At 51.8% G+C, this 15207-nt stretch overlaps 1 protein-coding gene across 1 annotated transcript; it reads right to left on the bottom strand.

Annotated features, from left to right (window-relative positions):
• Window positions 1-1758: 1758 nt before the first annotated feature.
• ENH_00062940 (sec7 domain-containing protein, putative) lies at window positions 1759-13590 on the bottom strand (the record flags this gene model as incomplete). The annotated part of the gene is made up of 18 exons (XM_013577202.1): window positions 1759-2379; window positions 2524-2760; window positions 2935-3420; window positions 3576-4223; window positions 4415-4671; window positions 4779-5758; window positions 5864-6255; window positions 6701-7834; window positions 8153-8596; window positions 8744-9719; window positions 10144-10221; window positions 10322-10442; window positions 10625-10724; window positions 10922-11305; window positions 11546-11819; window positions 12090-12147; window positions 12375-12659; window positions 12834-13590. The coding sequence occupies 18 exons, from the start codon at window positions 13588-13590 to the stop codon at window positions 1759-1761; spliced, it is 8232 nt and encodes a 2743-aa protein (XP_013432656.1).
• Window positions 13591-15207: the final 1617 nt, after the last annotated feature.

Below are 15207 nucleotides of genomic sequence, written 5' to 3'. Positions count from 1 at the left end.
AAAGGCAACGTATGCGCTATGGACTACGCAGGAGACTGCGTGACCAACTGAGCTATGTTTATGCATACTCGAAGGCATTGTTTTTGCTCCAGAACCTAGTTTGGACTTTGTAGAAACAGCCTGCTATCGAGAATTCCACTTTACGCGTCGACGCCGGCGGGCCTCTCAAGTCTGATGCTGAAAACGCGCACCGCGTCTCTGTCCACCCCAATGGGCTGCGTCTTGGAAAATTGACGCAAGCTGGAGCCCGCGACGTCAGACTGGAAGCTAGAAAAAAGCTCGCTCAGTATCACTGTCGCATTACCTAGCCATGGGACTGCATAGGCAACTTCTGAATCAGATACTTGCTAAAGGAACGTGCCAAGGTTGCTTCGAGGAAAATGAAGTTGCCTCTGGATCAATTTGCAGCTAACTGGACGGACTCATGTATCTTATATAAATAGCTGCACCAAGCGCTTGTATTCACTGCCCTAATGGTTCTTGTGGAGAGCTTTAGTTTGTGCAGGGGAGAATGAACAAGGTGAACTCTGCAGGCATGGAGCTCCACGAAACGCCCAACTACCTGATGAGCTATCCTTAGGCGTAAGCCTACACAAAAGAATATAATTCCGGTTTATTGACGTCTATGTCAAGTTCCCGCGAGTTGCCTCTGTATGTACCTAGCGCGGGACGATGAGGGTTTAAGTTGCCCGCGCCGGCACTAAGGTGCCCCTCCTTTCTCGCGTTTTAGCGTTGCAGCGTTCCGCATGTAGCATGGCACAGATAAATGCGCGTATCGAATTGTTTTGCAAGGCTACCTTCAGTATTTATGAGTGTGTGAGGCCCATACAGATAAGCCTGTATTCAGCTGACTACAGCCTTGGGGCTTGAAGCCCCAGCGCAAAGGTTTGCGTCTTTAACCCTGGGTTTTCTCCACGGAAAGGCACACAATAGAAGAAATCAAGCATTGGAACATGCTTAAATCTCATGTTTGAGGGGAAGCTGCCTAACTTCGACAGACGGAAATGCATCACCAAAGCGCCATCATTCACCGCCACGTCTGGCATGTACCTATAATGCAATTATAGGTAAAATGTCACACGTAAAATACTCAGATTTCTTAGAACTTGATTATGTTTTCAGACAGGAAAATATGGCTCCTAGTATCCACTTCCTACATTGCTGGCCATCGATCTTCGGCCAACATGCTGCCATGGCGGTTCGCCATGCACGTCTGTCCGCTGCTCGTATCATGCTCCGGGGCAAAGCTTCAGAAGTTTACCAAGCTGTCCTCCATCACGCATGTTCTCCATACAGGGGTTATATCGTCAAATATATGGTGCATGTTAACTACGTGACTGATGCCTCAGAGTTACAGGAATGGCTAAATATCCCACGCCCCCGCACTTCTAAGAAATCCGGGAGTTCCATGCTGGAAAGCACGCCTTCACTGCATGCAGCCGCAACTTGCGTACGAGCAGCAATACCCTCCTGATACTGGCATCGCTGAGACCCGTCGCTCCTCTGAAGGATTAGGAGAGCGTGAAGAATAAGCGTGCAAGCTACTAGCTGCGCTCTTCGTACTCAGGAGAACTGCACGAGTGAATGCGACTCCACTTATTCGGTTAAATGCCTACCACAGTAGCATCTCATAAAAGACTAAAAGTCTGTAATTCCACCAGGAAGAGCGAGAAACGAAAACTGGTATGCCACGGATCCATGAAGGCAGGGACCCCAGTGTTCTTTCTCATGCTCACAAAGACAGTTCTAACCACAGTTCTACAATGATGCACCAGCACTTCCGTCTGCGGTTGCTACGCTTGTTGCACTGCGGTTGCCAACGTCAACAACGTGTTCCTCTGTGGTGGTACACTTCTCGTTGCCGCTGTCGATGAAGCTTCCAGGGCTACTGTCTCCTACGTTATCCGGCGCCCCCGTTGTACCACTGTTTCCTCTGTGCTCATCCGACGCCTCTTGATGCGCTAGCACCGGATGGGTTGAAGAGGGCTGCGGGGTCGGCAGTATCAAGAGCAGCTCTTGTACCACTTTCGGGAATGTTGAGACGACGAAAGGAGATACAGCTGATACCACCAGCCTCTGGCTATCTGTTAAAAATGACAACATCCTCAATAAAGCCTCCTCCGTTGACGGACCCTGTGCAGCCTCATCTGAAGCTTGAGCTTCCTGTGTTTCTGTACCTGACATATCCGGTTGCCGCTGCAGTTGCTGCTGTTGCTGTTGTTTTGGCACGAATATCACTGGAAGGACCGAGGCCGGAGATATAGGTGTCTTGAGATCAGAAGGTATGGGACTTGCCGCCACAAACGGGCAGGTCAGGACAACCAACAAAGTATTCTTCATACTTTCAAGAAAGGCGTCGCGGTAGACTACGGGAGCTTGCTGAAGGGACCCGCAAGTACAGACAAACAATAACGGCTTAGGCAATACCCTGCTTACATGTAGTTACTCAAAACGACAGCAAATGCTGCGCCACACTGACCAAAGCGCACTCGCTGTAGTCCCCAGCTAGGACATGCATCGCACCTTTGCTTCAGTTACAAGGAGCTGCACGAGCTGGGTAAGCGGGGGCAGGAGACCTTCAATTCCTCCGGGATGGTCTCCCGATGGTCCCTGGAATCTCGACACCTCTGCAGACGGCAACTGGCCGGCAACGAAGTCCACATAAAATCCTTTGACCTTAAAAGGCTGGAGCAGCAGCTCCATCTTCGTGAGGAAGAGGCGGCAAGCCAAACTCGCTGCGGCAGCTTTTCTCTGGTATACCTGGCAGAGCAAAGAACATTGACCACAGCCAGACAATGGGCAAACTTGCGCTTCCAGTACTGTCATTTAGCCAACAGCAGCCAATAGTATAAACTCCAAAAAACCAGGTGTAACTCTTGCTTGGAGTCATACTACTATAGCTACAAGCAAGCAGGCACAGATGCGGCATCCTACTTCGTCTAGGCCGAGAGTGGCTATGGCTGCTTCTGGTGTTAGTCGCCGCCTTGTCGGAAGAGCCATCCATGGCATCCCTGCTTGCAAGTCGCGCTGATGTTGAAGCGGATCATGCTCTGCCGGGAGGGTGAACATGGAGTCTCCAGTGTTAACGCCGTTATGGTGATGCTGAAGTTGCGGTGGAGGTGGGGGTGCGTCTCCTGGAGGCGGTGGAGTGTACGGGTAGTCAAAGCGAAGGCTCAAGAGAGGGAAGACGACAAGCTGCAAGCAAAGCCTCCAGGTATACGGGTCTTCTGCCGCCCGCGTCCAGTAATCTACTGCAGCTGCTGCAACAGACACCGCATCTCCTGTAGCGGGTGTCACCATGCTCTGCGATGCTTCATTGCGTCCCCTGGAGTGGCCCGGCGTTTCTTGGACAGTAACAGCGGTACTCTCTGCCTGGCCCGGCTGGTTTCGGCTGCAACGGATGAGCACTTGCTGCAAAATCTGGAAAAAAAAGCGACAGCAAGGAGCAACTGAATCACACAGAGGCATGTACGTTTAACTAACCATACCCTTCCTGCGTGTGTACCGCGGAGGAAATATGCGTGTATCGTGTGCATTGATCCGTGCGTAACAAGCATACGACGTGTTGAGCCTACAGCTAGAGCTTTGACCTTCACGGGTCGTGCCGAAAAGCTGCAAACAATAGCCAAGACCTGCATGGACTGAAGCCACATGGCCTGGCAGTCCAGGCGAGCCTTCCAAGTGGCGCAGCCTCCAGTGCTTTCAGCAAAAGCAGCGTTCGCTGCAGCTGCAAGACACGCCGACACGGCCCCTCCCTTGGATCTTAAGGCCTCTCCAACTGAAGGTATTAACGATGCCAGCAAGGTCAGGGAGCTGCAGTTAGCTTCATAGGATGAGGCACTGCTCATGCTCTGCTGAGGCTGTTGCTTGTCATGCGCGTCTCCCTCTATCCTTGCTTCACTGGGGGAAGAGGCCGCCGCCTGTGCGGGTGGAAACGGCGGAACGTAAATACAGAGGGCCATCAGGGTTTGCAGCAGCATCTGGTAGTGGTTGCGGTGCTGCAGTATGAGTAATGCAAGTGCTTCGGAGTCCTTCACCCAGTCAGACAGAGACGCAATGATCTTCCGCGCTAGCTGCTGCGGCTGCGGCTGTGTCAGCTGCTGCGGTAGCGGAGCAGTTGGCTGAAAAGCAGGCAAAGGGACCAGCCTTTGATATAGAGCCAGGAGGACCTGGATAAGAAGAGGGCTGCTGCACGCCCTGAGGTTAAGCCTAGAGACAAGGATCTGAACAGGAAGCAAAACGCGCGGCAGCACATGAAAAGCAAAAATTGCAAAACAATAAACTCAAACAGCCATGAAAAAATAGTTAATTTCCACGCACAACTAGGGCGGAAGGCTGATTGAGTAGCAAAAAGGCCCTCAGTGAACATATTGTGCGTGGTTCTTTTAGATCTGGAATCTTCAGAGAAGCCTACAATGGCTGACTGGCAGATGCGCTGTACGTGCATGCAGAAAACGTTAGGGTGGAGGAGGGTGAGAAGTTGCAGATGATGTATTGCCACTTGGCTAGCCGCAGTGCAGCCAGCTAAATCTGTGTCCGCTGGCTGGGTTGTTCTTGTCTTTGTGTACACTGGGAGCAGCAAAGAATCTTCGTCAGACAAAAGTCGCAGGCATATCCGGAGAACGGTTACAACTAGCCGCTCTATGAAGAGCAACTCCCAGTGCGGAAGACCTGCACGCAGCAGCCTTAGAGTACAAACGCGGAAAATACCACTTTGAAGCCTCAAAGCGCCACTTACTAAACCGAAATAATCAGCAGGTAGGCAAGTACTGTCGCACTTGTTGGTGTGTCCACCAGCCGGCGGGACCCAATTGCCTGGAACACGTTGCAAACGCTCCTCATGGTGGCCTGCGCGAGAGGATCTTTGCTGCATGCATCTAGCACGGCCCGAGCCCACAGGGGTCTGTCGGCATGCATTCCGGCCGCTCCTGAGAGCGGCTGCTGCTGTTGTTGCTGTCGCTGTTCCGTAGAATCTGCCAGGCCTACCACTTCGAGGGGGGTAGGAACGCCACTTGCAGCAGTGCCTATAGAGTAGCGCCTCAGGAATGTGTCGAGATACACGGCACAAAGAAGCCACGGAGAACTCTGCAGGAGAGCATTCCCGTACGGCTTTGACCGGTGAAGAGACAGGCTACCAGGAGTCAGCTCACTTAGCATAAGCGCTCCCAGCAGTTCCAGGCAAAAGAGTCGGTCTGTGTAGGCTCTGTACGTAAGCAGTTGCGGAGTGACGCACCCCCGCAAAGGAGACCAGACAGGAGGGGGCAAAGAGTATGGGAGCGTTCCACTGCCCTGGGTCGATGTTGCAGTCGATCCCACCGAAGCACAGCTAGCTGAGCTGATGCTACCGCTGTTTGGTCTTGAGGTGTCAACGTCCACACCACGCCTCTGTGTGTCAAGTAGATAAGTGGACAGCATAGACTGTTCAACTCCTGGGGAACACGGCAAGCCGAGGTCTTCAGGGGCTTGTAAGGGAGAGGGACTATGGTTTGGAGTTCCAGAAGAAGCTGACGATGTAACAGTAGTCAGGGTACCACTACTGGGACCAGCTACCCGCGAAGGCGCTTCACCAGAGCTGCGATTCTGCGACGCTGCAACGGCCGATGCAGGATGCAGTTGCTGCTGCAGCAGCTGAGACTGGGATGGGCAATCCGGTGGAACGCCTGGATTTTGTCGGATGGGGGGGAAACCCGATACGATGTGCAAAAGGAGGACAACAGCAGCTGACAAAGATGATATAGGCTCGATCTGACGAAGAACTCTGCAAACGAAACACACATTCGAATTAAGAGTATTAAAAAGTGATACAAACCAGGAAGCACTTTCGGGATGATGTCGGGCTCAAAAAATACCTAGGCAACCTTACTCAGCAACTGCCGCATCTACGTGGATGCCCTGTGACAATACTGTCTTCAGACGCAGGTAGGGAACTTTTGCGGAGGCGAATTCCTCGTCCTCTGCTGGTGCAGAGCTCGGAGAACGCGCTGCCGCATTTTCCTGCTGCTGAATCTGTTGCTCATGCTGAAGTAGCTCCGCATGCCCTCTTTGCAGCTGCTGCTCTGCTCCTGAGGTGTGGCTGCCAGCCCGAGCGTCGCCCTGGTAACGAGGAGGACGCGGCATCTGACGCAGCTCTGAAACGCCCCTTTCTGCCTCCGTCTCTGGACAGGATGCCACTGGCACTGCAAGGGTGGAAGGAAGCAGCGCGAAGTCCGTCGAAGCTCTTAAAACATACAGACCGTCACATGCGAAGTTTAGCTCCTGAAAGTTGTCACAAGCGAGCTCATGATCTCGACAGTATTGTAAAATGCTATGGCAACGGCGTCTGTACTAGTGGGCAAGCCGTTGAAATCACAGTGTGTTTGCGAATAGTGAACAAGCACTTGGGATCATGGTGTGTCTGTCCACACACCTATCCGTGAACATCTATCACAGTGTGTCTGTCTACACATAACAAGCACACACTGGAGATCATGTCTGTCCACACACACATCTATGCGCAACTGCATCTGCGGCGCTGGAGAGGAGGTGCGAACACGCTACTGAAACATTCACGAAGAGACGAATAAAGGGGACAATACGCTTAGATGCGTCTTAGATGAGTCTGATAAAGTATGCGCCGCAAGGAATTTTAGTAGACAAGTCTGCAGCGGCAGCAAAGACTGCTCATCCAACAGACGCGCTTGCACTGTAGTGTTTATCGTACCTCTGACAAGGCGACCATTTGGCCGTGGGCTCCGCTGTTGTCATCTCCGTCACTTTCGTCGTCAGAATCGCCCAAGGCAAATAATATGGAAGTTAGATCCCCTAGCCAGCCTCCGCCCTTCCTCCCAGCTCCTCGATCTCTCCTGGAAACTGGAGGCGTAAACTGTGGCGGGAGCAAAGTACAGAGCGATGGAAGAGCTGCACCGCCAGATCCCTCAAAGTCATCTAAGTTCATAAGGGCTGGAGGTAACAAATCAAGGGCATGCAACCGGAGCAGAAGCTCTAAAATTGCCCCCCAGCCTTCCTCTCTAAGAGAGGCTCCAGAGCATCGAATAAGGTACATAACAGGGGCCAGGATTAACTGGGAGTGCGCGGGCACCGTATACACGAAGTAGCTGCATAACTCAGCCACAATCACGTTCAAAGCAACAACTTGACCAAGGGCTGTAGCAGCACGTGCCAATGAAACGAAGCCGCACAAGATCTCCTCAAGCTGCCGCAAGTCAAGTGAGGATTCGAAAGCCCCTCTCAGAACAGAAAAGCACCCGCTGTTCCACATGCACTGAAACATCTCAGCTTCGAGCCCTTCCTCGGCAAGGATTTCCGCGCCTGCGTTGCTGCGGGCGCAACCATTGTTGCTGCAGCTATCAGCGGCTGGGGCTGTTCGCAGTTTGGGCACACTGCGGTATGCCGTTGCACATTCTTGTGACTTGAAACCCAAAGCACCACCGTAAGGTGAAGCAAACGCACCCCAACCCAAGCCAGCCCCTTCAGCAGGTGTCCATCCGTCTGCAAGGATGTCAAAAATGTCAGGCGGCTGCTGCTGTTGCTGTTCTTTGGTAGCAGCGTCTCCCTTTTGCGCTTGACCTGCTTGCGACGGAGGGCTTGTCGCTAGAGCTGTCTCTTTCAGCTTAATCTCTTGGTGTCGTATGGAAATGTATATATTCTGGAGATAGAAGGAAGGCAGATCTGAACCGTTATTAATGCCTCGATTGTTTTTTACAAAGTCTTCTACTTTCATTTTGCCACGGACTTGATTGTTGTGCTGGTCAGTGTTCAGCATGATGATAGAATACGACAGCACGAAAACAGTGTCCTTGTGAACCATAAGGACATACCCAGGTGGTGGCTGCGCCTGAAGGAAATCCGGCAAACAGGAATAGCAACGAAGCCCATCTGCAGAGAAGTAAAGAAACCTTTGTGTATGGCGCCCTCAAACCCTAAATGCCCTACACGCTAACATTGGCGAACAAGTTTGTCGATAAGAACGTGCTCGTCTGTTATCCCCATACCTTGATGATGCTCTCGGGGACAACATACAATCACCACGCAGTATGCACAAACGAATAGGAGCATCTATTAAACCAACAGATTCCCCGTTGTCAGGTAACGGAAACTCCGTTATATTAAGCCTTCACATTTCCGCAACACAGCCTCTACGGCAGGTGCTTACAGGGCTGAACTCTGAGAGTTGCTTAGTAAGTTCACTGGTGTCTGTCTGCTGGTCCTCATCCGCTGCTCCTTCTCGAGCAGCCGCTGCACGCGTAGAAGAATACAGTCCCTCATCCACCACCCAACGCCACAGTGACAGCTCCACCGGCTCCGCTACAGCTGTGGACCGCTTGTTTGCATTGGCATCACCTGGCCCAAGCGACTCTGCATCCGCCGTTGCAGCTGCTGTTGTTGAGTCGTCTGCAGTCGTCTCTGCAAGCTTTTCCTTGTTGTGGGGGCAATTGACTAGGGGCTGCTGGCGGAAAAATTCATCTGCGAAGGCCTCCATCACGCGTTCAATTTGTTGGGACTCTCCAGGCAGACGGAAAGTCTTTAGGAACTCTCTTAAAGCGGCAACAAGGCCAACGCCGCCGAATGTAAACAGCGCAACAAATTCTCGTAAGACCTAACCAAAGGCACAGAGAGACTACTGAAAAAATAACTGCCTGTACCCACTCCAGTGCACGCCTGATCATGCGGCCAGCGTTTCCTTGCGAGGGAATTCGTGAGAATACTTGCGCATTTGCAGGTTAATTAATGTGCCTCGACTTACCGCTGCATTCCACGGCTTATTGGTGCTGAGGTACAAGCCGACAGCACGCAGATCGAGTCCCCTCGTCTCCTTCAGGAAGAGGGCAGTGCTCCTGGGCGTTGCTGGAGTGGGAAGCAGCCCAAGTCCCTCAAGCTGAGGGATTGCCTCTTTCGTGTTGGAGTTGAAAAGCGAAGCACCATACGATAGGAGAGCTTTATGCTTACGTCGCTGACCAAGGGGCAAAGCCGCTTGAATACGCAAAAAATATTCTGCAGCGGACTCGTTTGCAAGCCGTGCCTTAGGAGCCTCCAGTTCCGTTGATTGCTGCTGTTGGTGTTCCGCTGCATTGCGTCTGTTCAAGTTGTCGCAGCGGGAATCCAATGCAGAAATGAGACGGAGGACAGCCGCGAGCGCCAAGCGGTTGACATTAGAAAGGCCTGCGGGACGAGCTACTCCGGCAGCATCTGTCGCTACGTTTTCCGTTGACGTCGCTACGCCACTCTCGGCAGTGGAGCGGGATGATTTTAAGGGTGACCTCGGAGGGGCCTTCCTCAGATGAAAAGCGCTGTGATGATGAGCTCTACCGCTCTCTGGAACCAGGCTTGTGCTCACTGAAGATGGAGAAGACCCTGAAGGAGACAACTGCTGCGTTGGAGTTTTCGCTGGCAACACATCTGAACAAGAGAGCCCTGTACCCATGCAAGCATGTGAAAGAGAATAGTTTGGTGACCCTTGCTGTCCAAAACCTTCGATATCACCCTCTGTAAAGCGATACGCGCCTCTGAGGGTGGGCACACGGGGAGCTGCCAGCTGCAGGAGCAGCGTTAGTAGGGCCGCGAACATGTTGGAACGACGAATATCCCCGTCATAATTCAGCATCAGCTCAAAACCGAACGAGCTGTCGCTGCAGAGTTCTCGAAGCGTGTCTAGGGCGAGCTCCTGTGCCTCCGCTGCTAGCGTTGTTTTGGATGGTCCTCCACAGTTAGCCGTCGATAAACTGAAGCATCAGAGACAGGTCTATGACAAGCAACACCAATCTCGACTAATTCAGTGGGGGAACCGATCAGTTTTGAAAATAAAAGCAAAGGGAAAAGATGGGCGGAACAACAACAGTGGACAGCCAGCTTGCAGACCACGCCGCTAAAGTCTGATGCCATAGAGATTCAGCCAAGCAAAGAAAGCCGGCTATGCAAATATGAAGCCTAAAAAAGTACATGCGACACAGCTAGACCAACGCAGAAAAGACAAAAACAATGGCGAGAACAGACACAGGCAGTGAATGTTCGCATGCAGACCATGCTTAGAAGTATGATGCTGCAAAGCTACATCCAGCAAAAGGAAGCGCCACCTGGCATTGTGCAGCATGCGGAGAGCGTTAAGGTGCGCCCGCTAGTCTGCGCCCAAATGACGTTGATACATACCGTAGCAGCAGGTACAAACATCTTTCCATGTCGTCCTTGATGCATGACCGAAAAAAAGAAATGAAGTCACCAACCACCCTGTCCCAACACCACCCAACAACAACAGCAGTATTGGCTCTTTCGCTATGGTCTTTGCAAGAAAAGCAATGCGCCTCCCCATGATGAGAATTACACCTACCTCAGCGTCAGCGACAAAAGCATAAGAGGCGCCGATCGCGGGTCTTGTTGCAGAACAAGCGGCAAGATCTGGGCTTGCAGAGGCTGCAATAGTGAAGGAAAGGAGGAGATGCTGCCCCTTCCTACGGCACAGAAAAATGCATACACTGCCAACGGCACCTTTTATTTCCTACCACGGAAGCTCATGCACTCGCCATTTAGTAAATCGGGGTTTGCCTCACGGCACAAGTTCCCCAGATCCTCCTGCCCCCAACGACCAGCAGGCCAGAAACAGGGAGCTGCACCCAAAAGCAGCCTGCCTTACCAGCCTCAAGAATAACGCAAAGCAAGCGCAGCGAGAGCACACGAGTTTCCAGCATCGAAGCTTTGTCCCTCCCACGGTGTCCCAAAAGGATTTCAAACTCCTGCAGGAAAAAGAATGTCTGTGCAGTTACACGCCAATCAGTGCAATGGAAAGCGCAAGGAACCACCCCTGCCAACAGAAAATGTTGCATTCAGTTGTATCCTTTCTCAAAAAAAAACAATTCTAGTACGAAGGCTCCAAAAACTCCTTCCTCAAAAGGGAATACACAACATAGAATAAAATTCAGTTGCGCCTTACTCGGTCAATGGCGCCAGATGCACCGTTCCTCGAAGCCCTATCCCGGGTGCCTGGGACAGATGCTGGCTGAGTGGTGCCCGTACTTGCTGCTGATACTGCTGATGTGTCGAGGTCGTGAGAACCCTCTTCAAGCTTATCTTGCTTCCCCGCTGAATCACCCCTATCCTCGCCAGTTCCTTCTGAGGCTGCGTGAGGGGAGCCTGAGGCAGGCAGTGGGACAAAAGGGGGAAGCGTGATCGTCGTTCTACCGCCTCCAGTGCAGCAGGCGCTGCCGTTGCTGGCGTTGCCGCTGGAATTGTTGGCAGTTATGCGAGTCTCGTCGTGTGACAACAACCCAGAGATGAGGGCCAGGATCCGAAGGCGGCTCTCCAGCCCGTAGCATTTCTGAAAATCAAACCAGGCAGAAATGTGTTTTGTCAAGGCTAGTGTTCCGCCGCTATCTTTCCAGTGGGGTTACCGAAGCACTGAAGAGTCACCTTTGTGGCAGCAGAAGTTTCACCTGCACCTGGCAGAAAGCAAGCGGCGCTGAGCAATGCGCCTACTTACGTGTGGATACAGTGGAATGGCTGCAAGCTGCATGCAAGCATAATATTTCAGGAGTCCTACCAGCACCGGTTCACTTACAGGGAAATAAGTGGTCCCTGTGGATCTAAGTGACATAGCAGATTCAAGGCGAGCAACGAACTGCGGTGGAGTTGATGCATGCTGCGCCTGTAGGCTCTGCTGCTGGTCATGGGTGTTTCCACTCTGCTTCCGCGGCGACCCTTCCTCTTGATGCTGCTTTTCTTGCTGACTAAAAAGTGTCTTCAAGTTTTCCAAGGCAAAAAGATGACGAATGATCGCAACAGCACGAGAGGTTGCAGCGTTTCTTAGCAGGGGGCTAGCTCGATGCAACAGGCTGCAGACCACGGGTACCACACGCAAAAATCCAGATCTGGCAGCTACTATCGCCAGTGCTGTTGCACGCAACCGGCACATCGTTAGGCCTCTGGTGCTTTTCTAAAGAAGCAAGCAAAATGAGGGAAAAGCACGCACTGCAGGATACTACTGTGAACAACAAGCCATTCAGTCGGCGCCTTCGCTGGCAGATGCAACAAACACAACACGAGATACCGCATATCCGCAGGATGCATGTGGATAACCTGGTGCGGAGAGGCTCTCGCTGTACCTGACGGCGACACAACACTGTATGGTTCCTGTGACACAAGCGTCCGATAATAGATGCCCTGAAAAGCGAAAAATCCAGCAATTCAATTTTGCGCGTTCAACATGCGCTCATGCACTACTGGAGGTTGCAGCGTTTCCAGCTGCTGCTGTGATGATGAAAAAATGCTTAATGTAGGATGCTGTAATTCTAACACACACGTACACCTACGCCAACATAGTGCTACAGCCACTATACAGGTCCAAGGAACGCACAGAAATTTCTTGCCGAAGTACGCACCTGAAGGACCAAGAAGAGAGTTGCTAAGGAGGTCTAGACACTGCAGCAGCAGCAGTTCCTCCTCAGCAGCAGGTGATGTAGGAGCATAGTAGACGCCACCGTAGGCCTCCGATCCAAGCGCAAAGGCACCAGACGCAGTTGCGCTTGCTACGGATGACTGCGTGGGTGCAGAATGCAGCCTCTGAGCTGCCTGCAACGCACAGTTCCTTAACGACAGAATCAATGCGTGCACGCATCGCCGACCTGCCGTGCTCCGGCAGCGAAGTAATCCCACAGTTAATAACTGGTCAAGTGCTGAATAACACAAAGTGCACACAGGAAAGCAAGAAAAGCGAATGTCAATCTTTCACACGATGGAGGCAAGAGATGCACGAGCACTTTGACGTAAGGGGCCACAGAACAAATGCAGTCCGAAAACACAAGGGCGAAACCAGAGATGATGCTTTTCCGAAGCACTAATGCACGTACAACGCAAAACTGCAGACGCCAGAGCCCGCATGCAGCTTTGGTGCAGCAGCTGTTGTTGCTTGTTGAGGCCTTGCTGCTGCTTGTGCTGGAGTTGCTGCTGTGCAAGCACAAATAGAAAGGGGTGAATGTGCTGTTCCTGTAATTCTGCTGGAGGTGGCTCCTTCGCCGCCTCCGCTGCTGCGAGTCTCTCAGTAAGCATCTCAAATGACTTGATCAAAGGTGCAACAGCTGCAGCAAGCTGCTGCCGAGAAGCTGCAGAAACCCCTCGCGTCTGTGACAAAGCATGCGTCCGCAAGGCTCGTAAAAGTGCAGATGTTGCGAAAACCTCCCTCTTCAGAGTGTTGAGGACATCCCATGAAGAGCCAATGTCTTCTGCTTCACTCTGTAATGCTGCAGCGAAGTCAGCAGTAGCGTCACTGTCCTGGCCTTGCTCCCACAGAATGACCTTGCTGGTGCTATTGCTTTGGGAGGGGAGGCTGGCAAATTCTCCACTTGTTTTAGGGTATATAGTTCCTGAAACCCCTTTTTGTTTGCCCAGGTTGCTGTTACTGTTAGGGTGCACCCAACCCTCTGAGACTGCGCCAGATTGCGTCATGTCTTCGAAGTTTTCCCCAGGTTTGTCGAGGCATGCTTCTGGTGAGTTGCCGCCACTTCTAGTTGGTTTCGGTCCGCTGTTATTATATGTACTGTTGATATTTCCGAAGGCATCACCTGCTGAATCCGCGGGGAATGAGAGTCTCGAACCTTCACGCTCCATCTTCTGCGAACCCAGCTCACTACCGACGAGACGTGTTCAGTGCAGCTGCCAGCCTGTAGTGGCAGCGAGCAGAGCTGCTTATAAACATATGGAGTGCAGTGAGAAATTCATCTGTAATGCTGCAGGAGAGAGAGGGCGATAGAAGGCCTAGGCGTGGGCTTGGCTCAGGCCGACCGTGCGACCGGTTTATGGCTTTGCCCTGAAGCAGCAAGCGTGTAAGATGCGCTTGTACAATAAACCCCGTGACCCAGCGTACTATACTAATCAATAGTAAGTGGATGAGACAGCAGACCCTATACGCGGAATGGCCGAGCTGTCAGCTGCCATCGCCTTCTGACTGAACACACTGATCTTCCGGGGACTGAGTGACAGTAAAATATGCCATTTGCTCTAACTACTTGAGCAGCTGAGACTATTAGACAGTGTTGATGCAGGAGAGAATACCGGAGCGGTGGAGCCCCAAGATGACTCACTGCTTGCAAGCTTGCATGCGTGATGCAGTCGGCCTCTTCGCCATTCATTTGAGCATATGAGCTCTTCTACTTCTGGTATATTCCAGTTATTTTATCTTTTAGTTATTTTGTTCAGATCAGTTACATATCCGAAGCTGCCTGGGATGATATCCCGTGTGCTACGCCCATTGGTAACCTGTGGCTGTGCAGGTGAGCCAAATAATGCCATTTTCTCCCCACTTCTATCACATTGCGTTTCACAGTGCTAAAGCTGAAGGCTGATTTGTTTGTCAGAGGGCCTGGCTTGCGGATCAACAAAATGCTTCGTCGGCCTCTACTCCGGTTCGCATGTTGTGTATCTCACGCCTGCGTAGCACGTTGCAAGTACGGTTTTCAGGTAAGAAGCAAGCATAACTTGGTGCCACACGCTCTATTCGTTGTTCTAACAGGTTTTCCGTCGCTGTATATTTCTAGGACACTTCATTAGATTCCTGTGTTCTAACCACGCGAACTCTGGGAGTAGTTTTTTTAAGATTTAACCCACAACAGGAGCAAATAATGGTATCTGCACGATGCATCACGCACAATATGCAGTATACCTTATAGACCGCGCACTACTTTAGTAGGGATGACGGCATAGAGAAGTAAGTGGACTATTGTGCTCACGGGTGGTTTTACTTGTAGTTAGTGATAACTCCAGCCGCGTATTTACGGATAGGATCAAAAGCCCGCTTTGCGAGTGGGTAAAGAGCGCCGTGATTCCTGAGGAGGACACGAAGAACCAGCTTTCAGACCACTAGTTCGGTGCCCTCACACTGCAGTGCGTGGGCTGCACCTTGCAGTAGAGGAGTAAGCATGAGTTGAAGGCTCTAGTGTGCTTTCACATTTGAAACCGCAATTCCATTGAGAAACCGACGCTGGAAAAGGCAGTTTTGCAACTTGATGTTGTGCTTACTGGCTCTCCTGTTGCCCTTGTCGACTGCCTTTCCATTTAGCTACACCGGTTGAGCATATTTTTGCTCGCGAATTTTACTCCCCATTGGCAGACACGTGACGATTGGCGGCAGTATTTTGCTCAGTTTGCTCCTTTGTACTGAATGACCTCTTCACTGTAACGGATAGCGAAATTTGGAGAGCGCGTACATTCGCATGAGCCATGCTGCTC

The sequence above is a fragment of the Eimeria necatrix genome, genomic scaffold, assembly GCF_000499385.1.
Source record: "Eimeria necatrix Houghton genomic scaffold, Enh_scaff55, whole genome shotgun sequence".
Taxonomy (NCBI): Eukaryota; Apicomplexa; class Conoidasida; order Eucoccidiorida; family Eimeriidae; genus Eimeria; species Eimeria necatrix.
The sequence above is the reverse complement of the archived record's forward strand: the minus strand, read 5'-3'. Positions and strand labels throughout refer to the sequence as shown.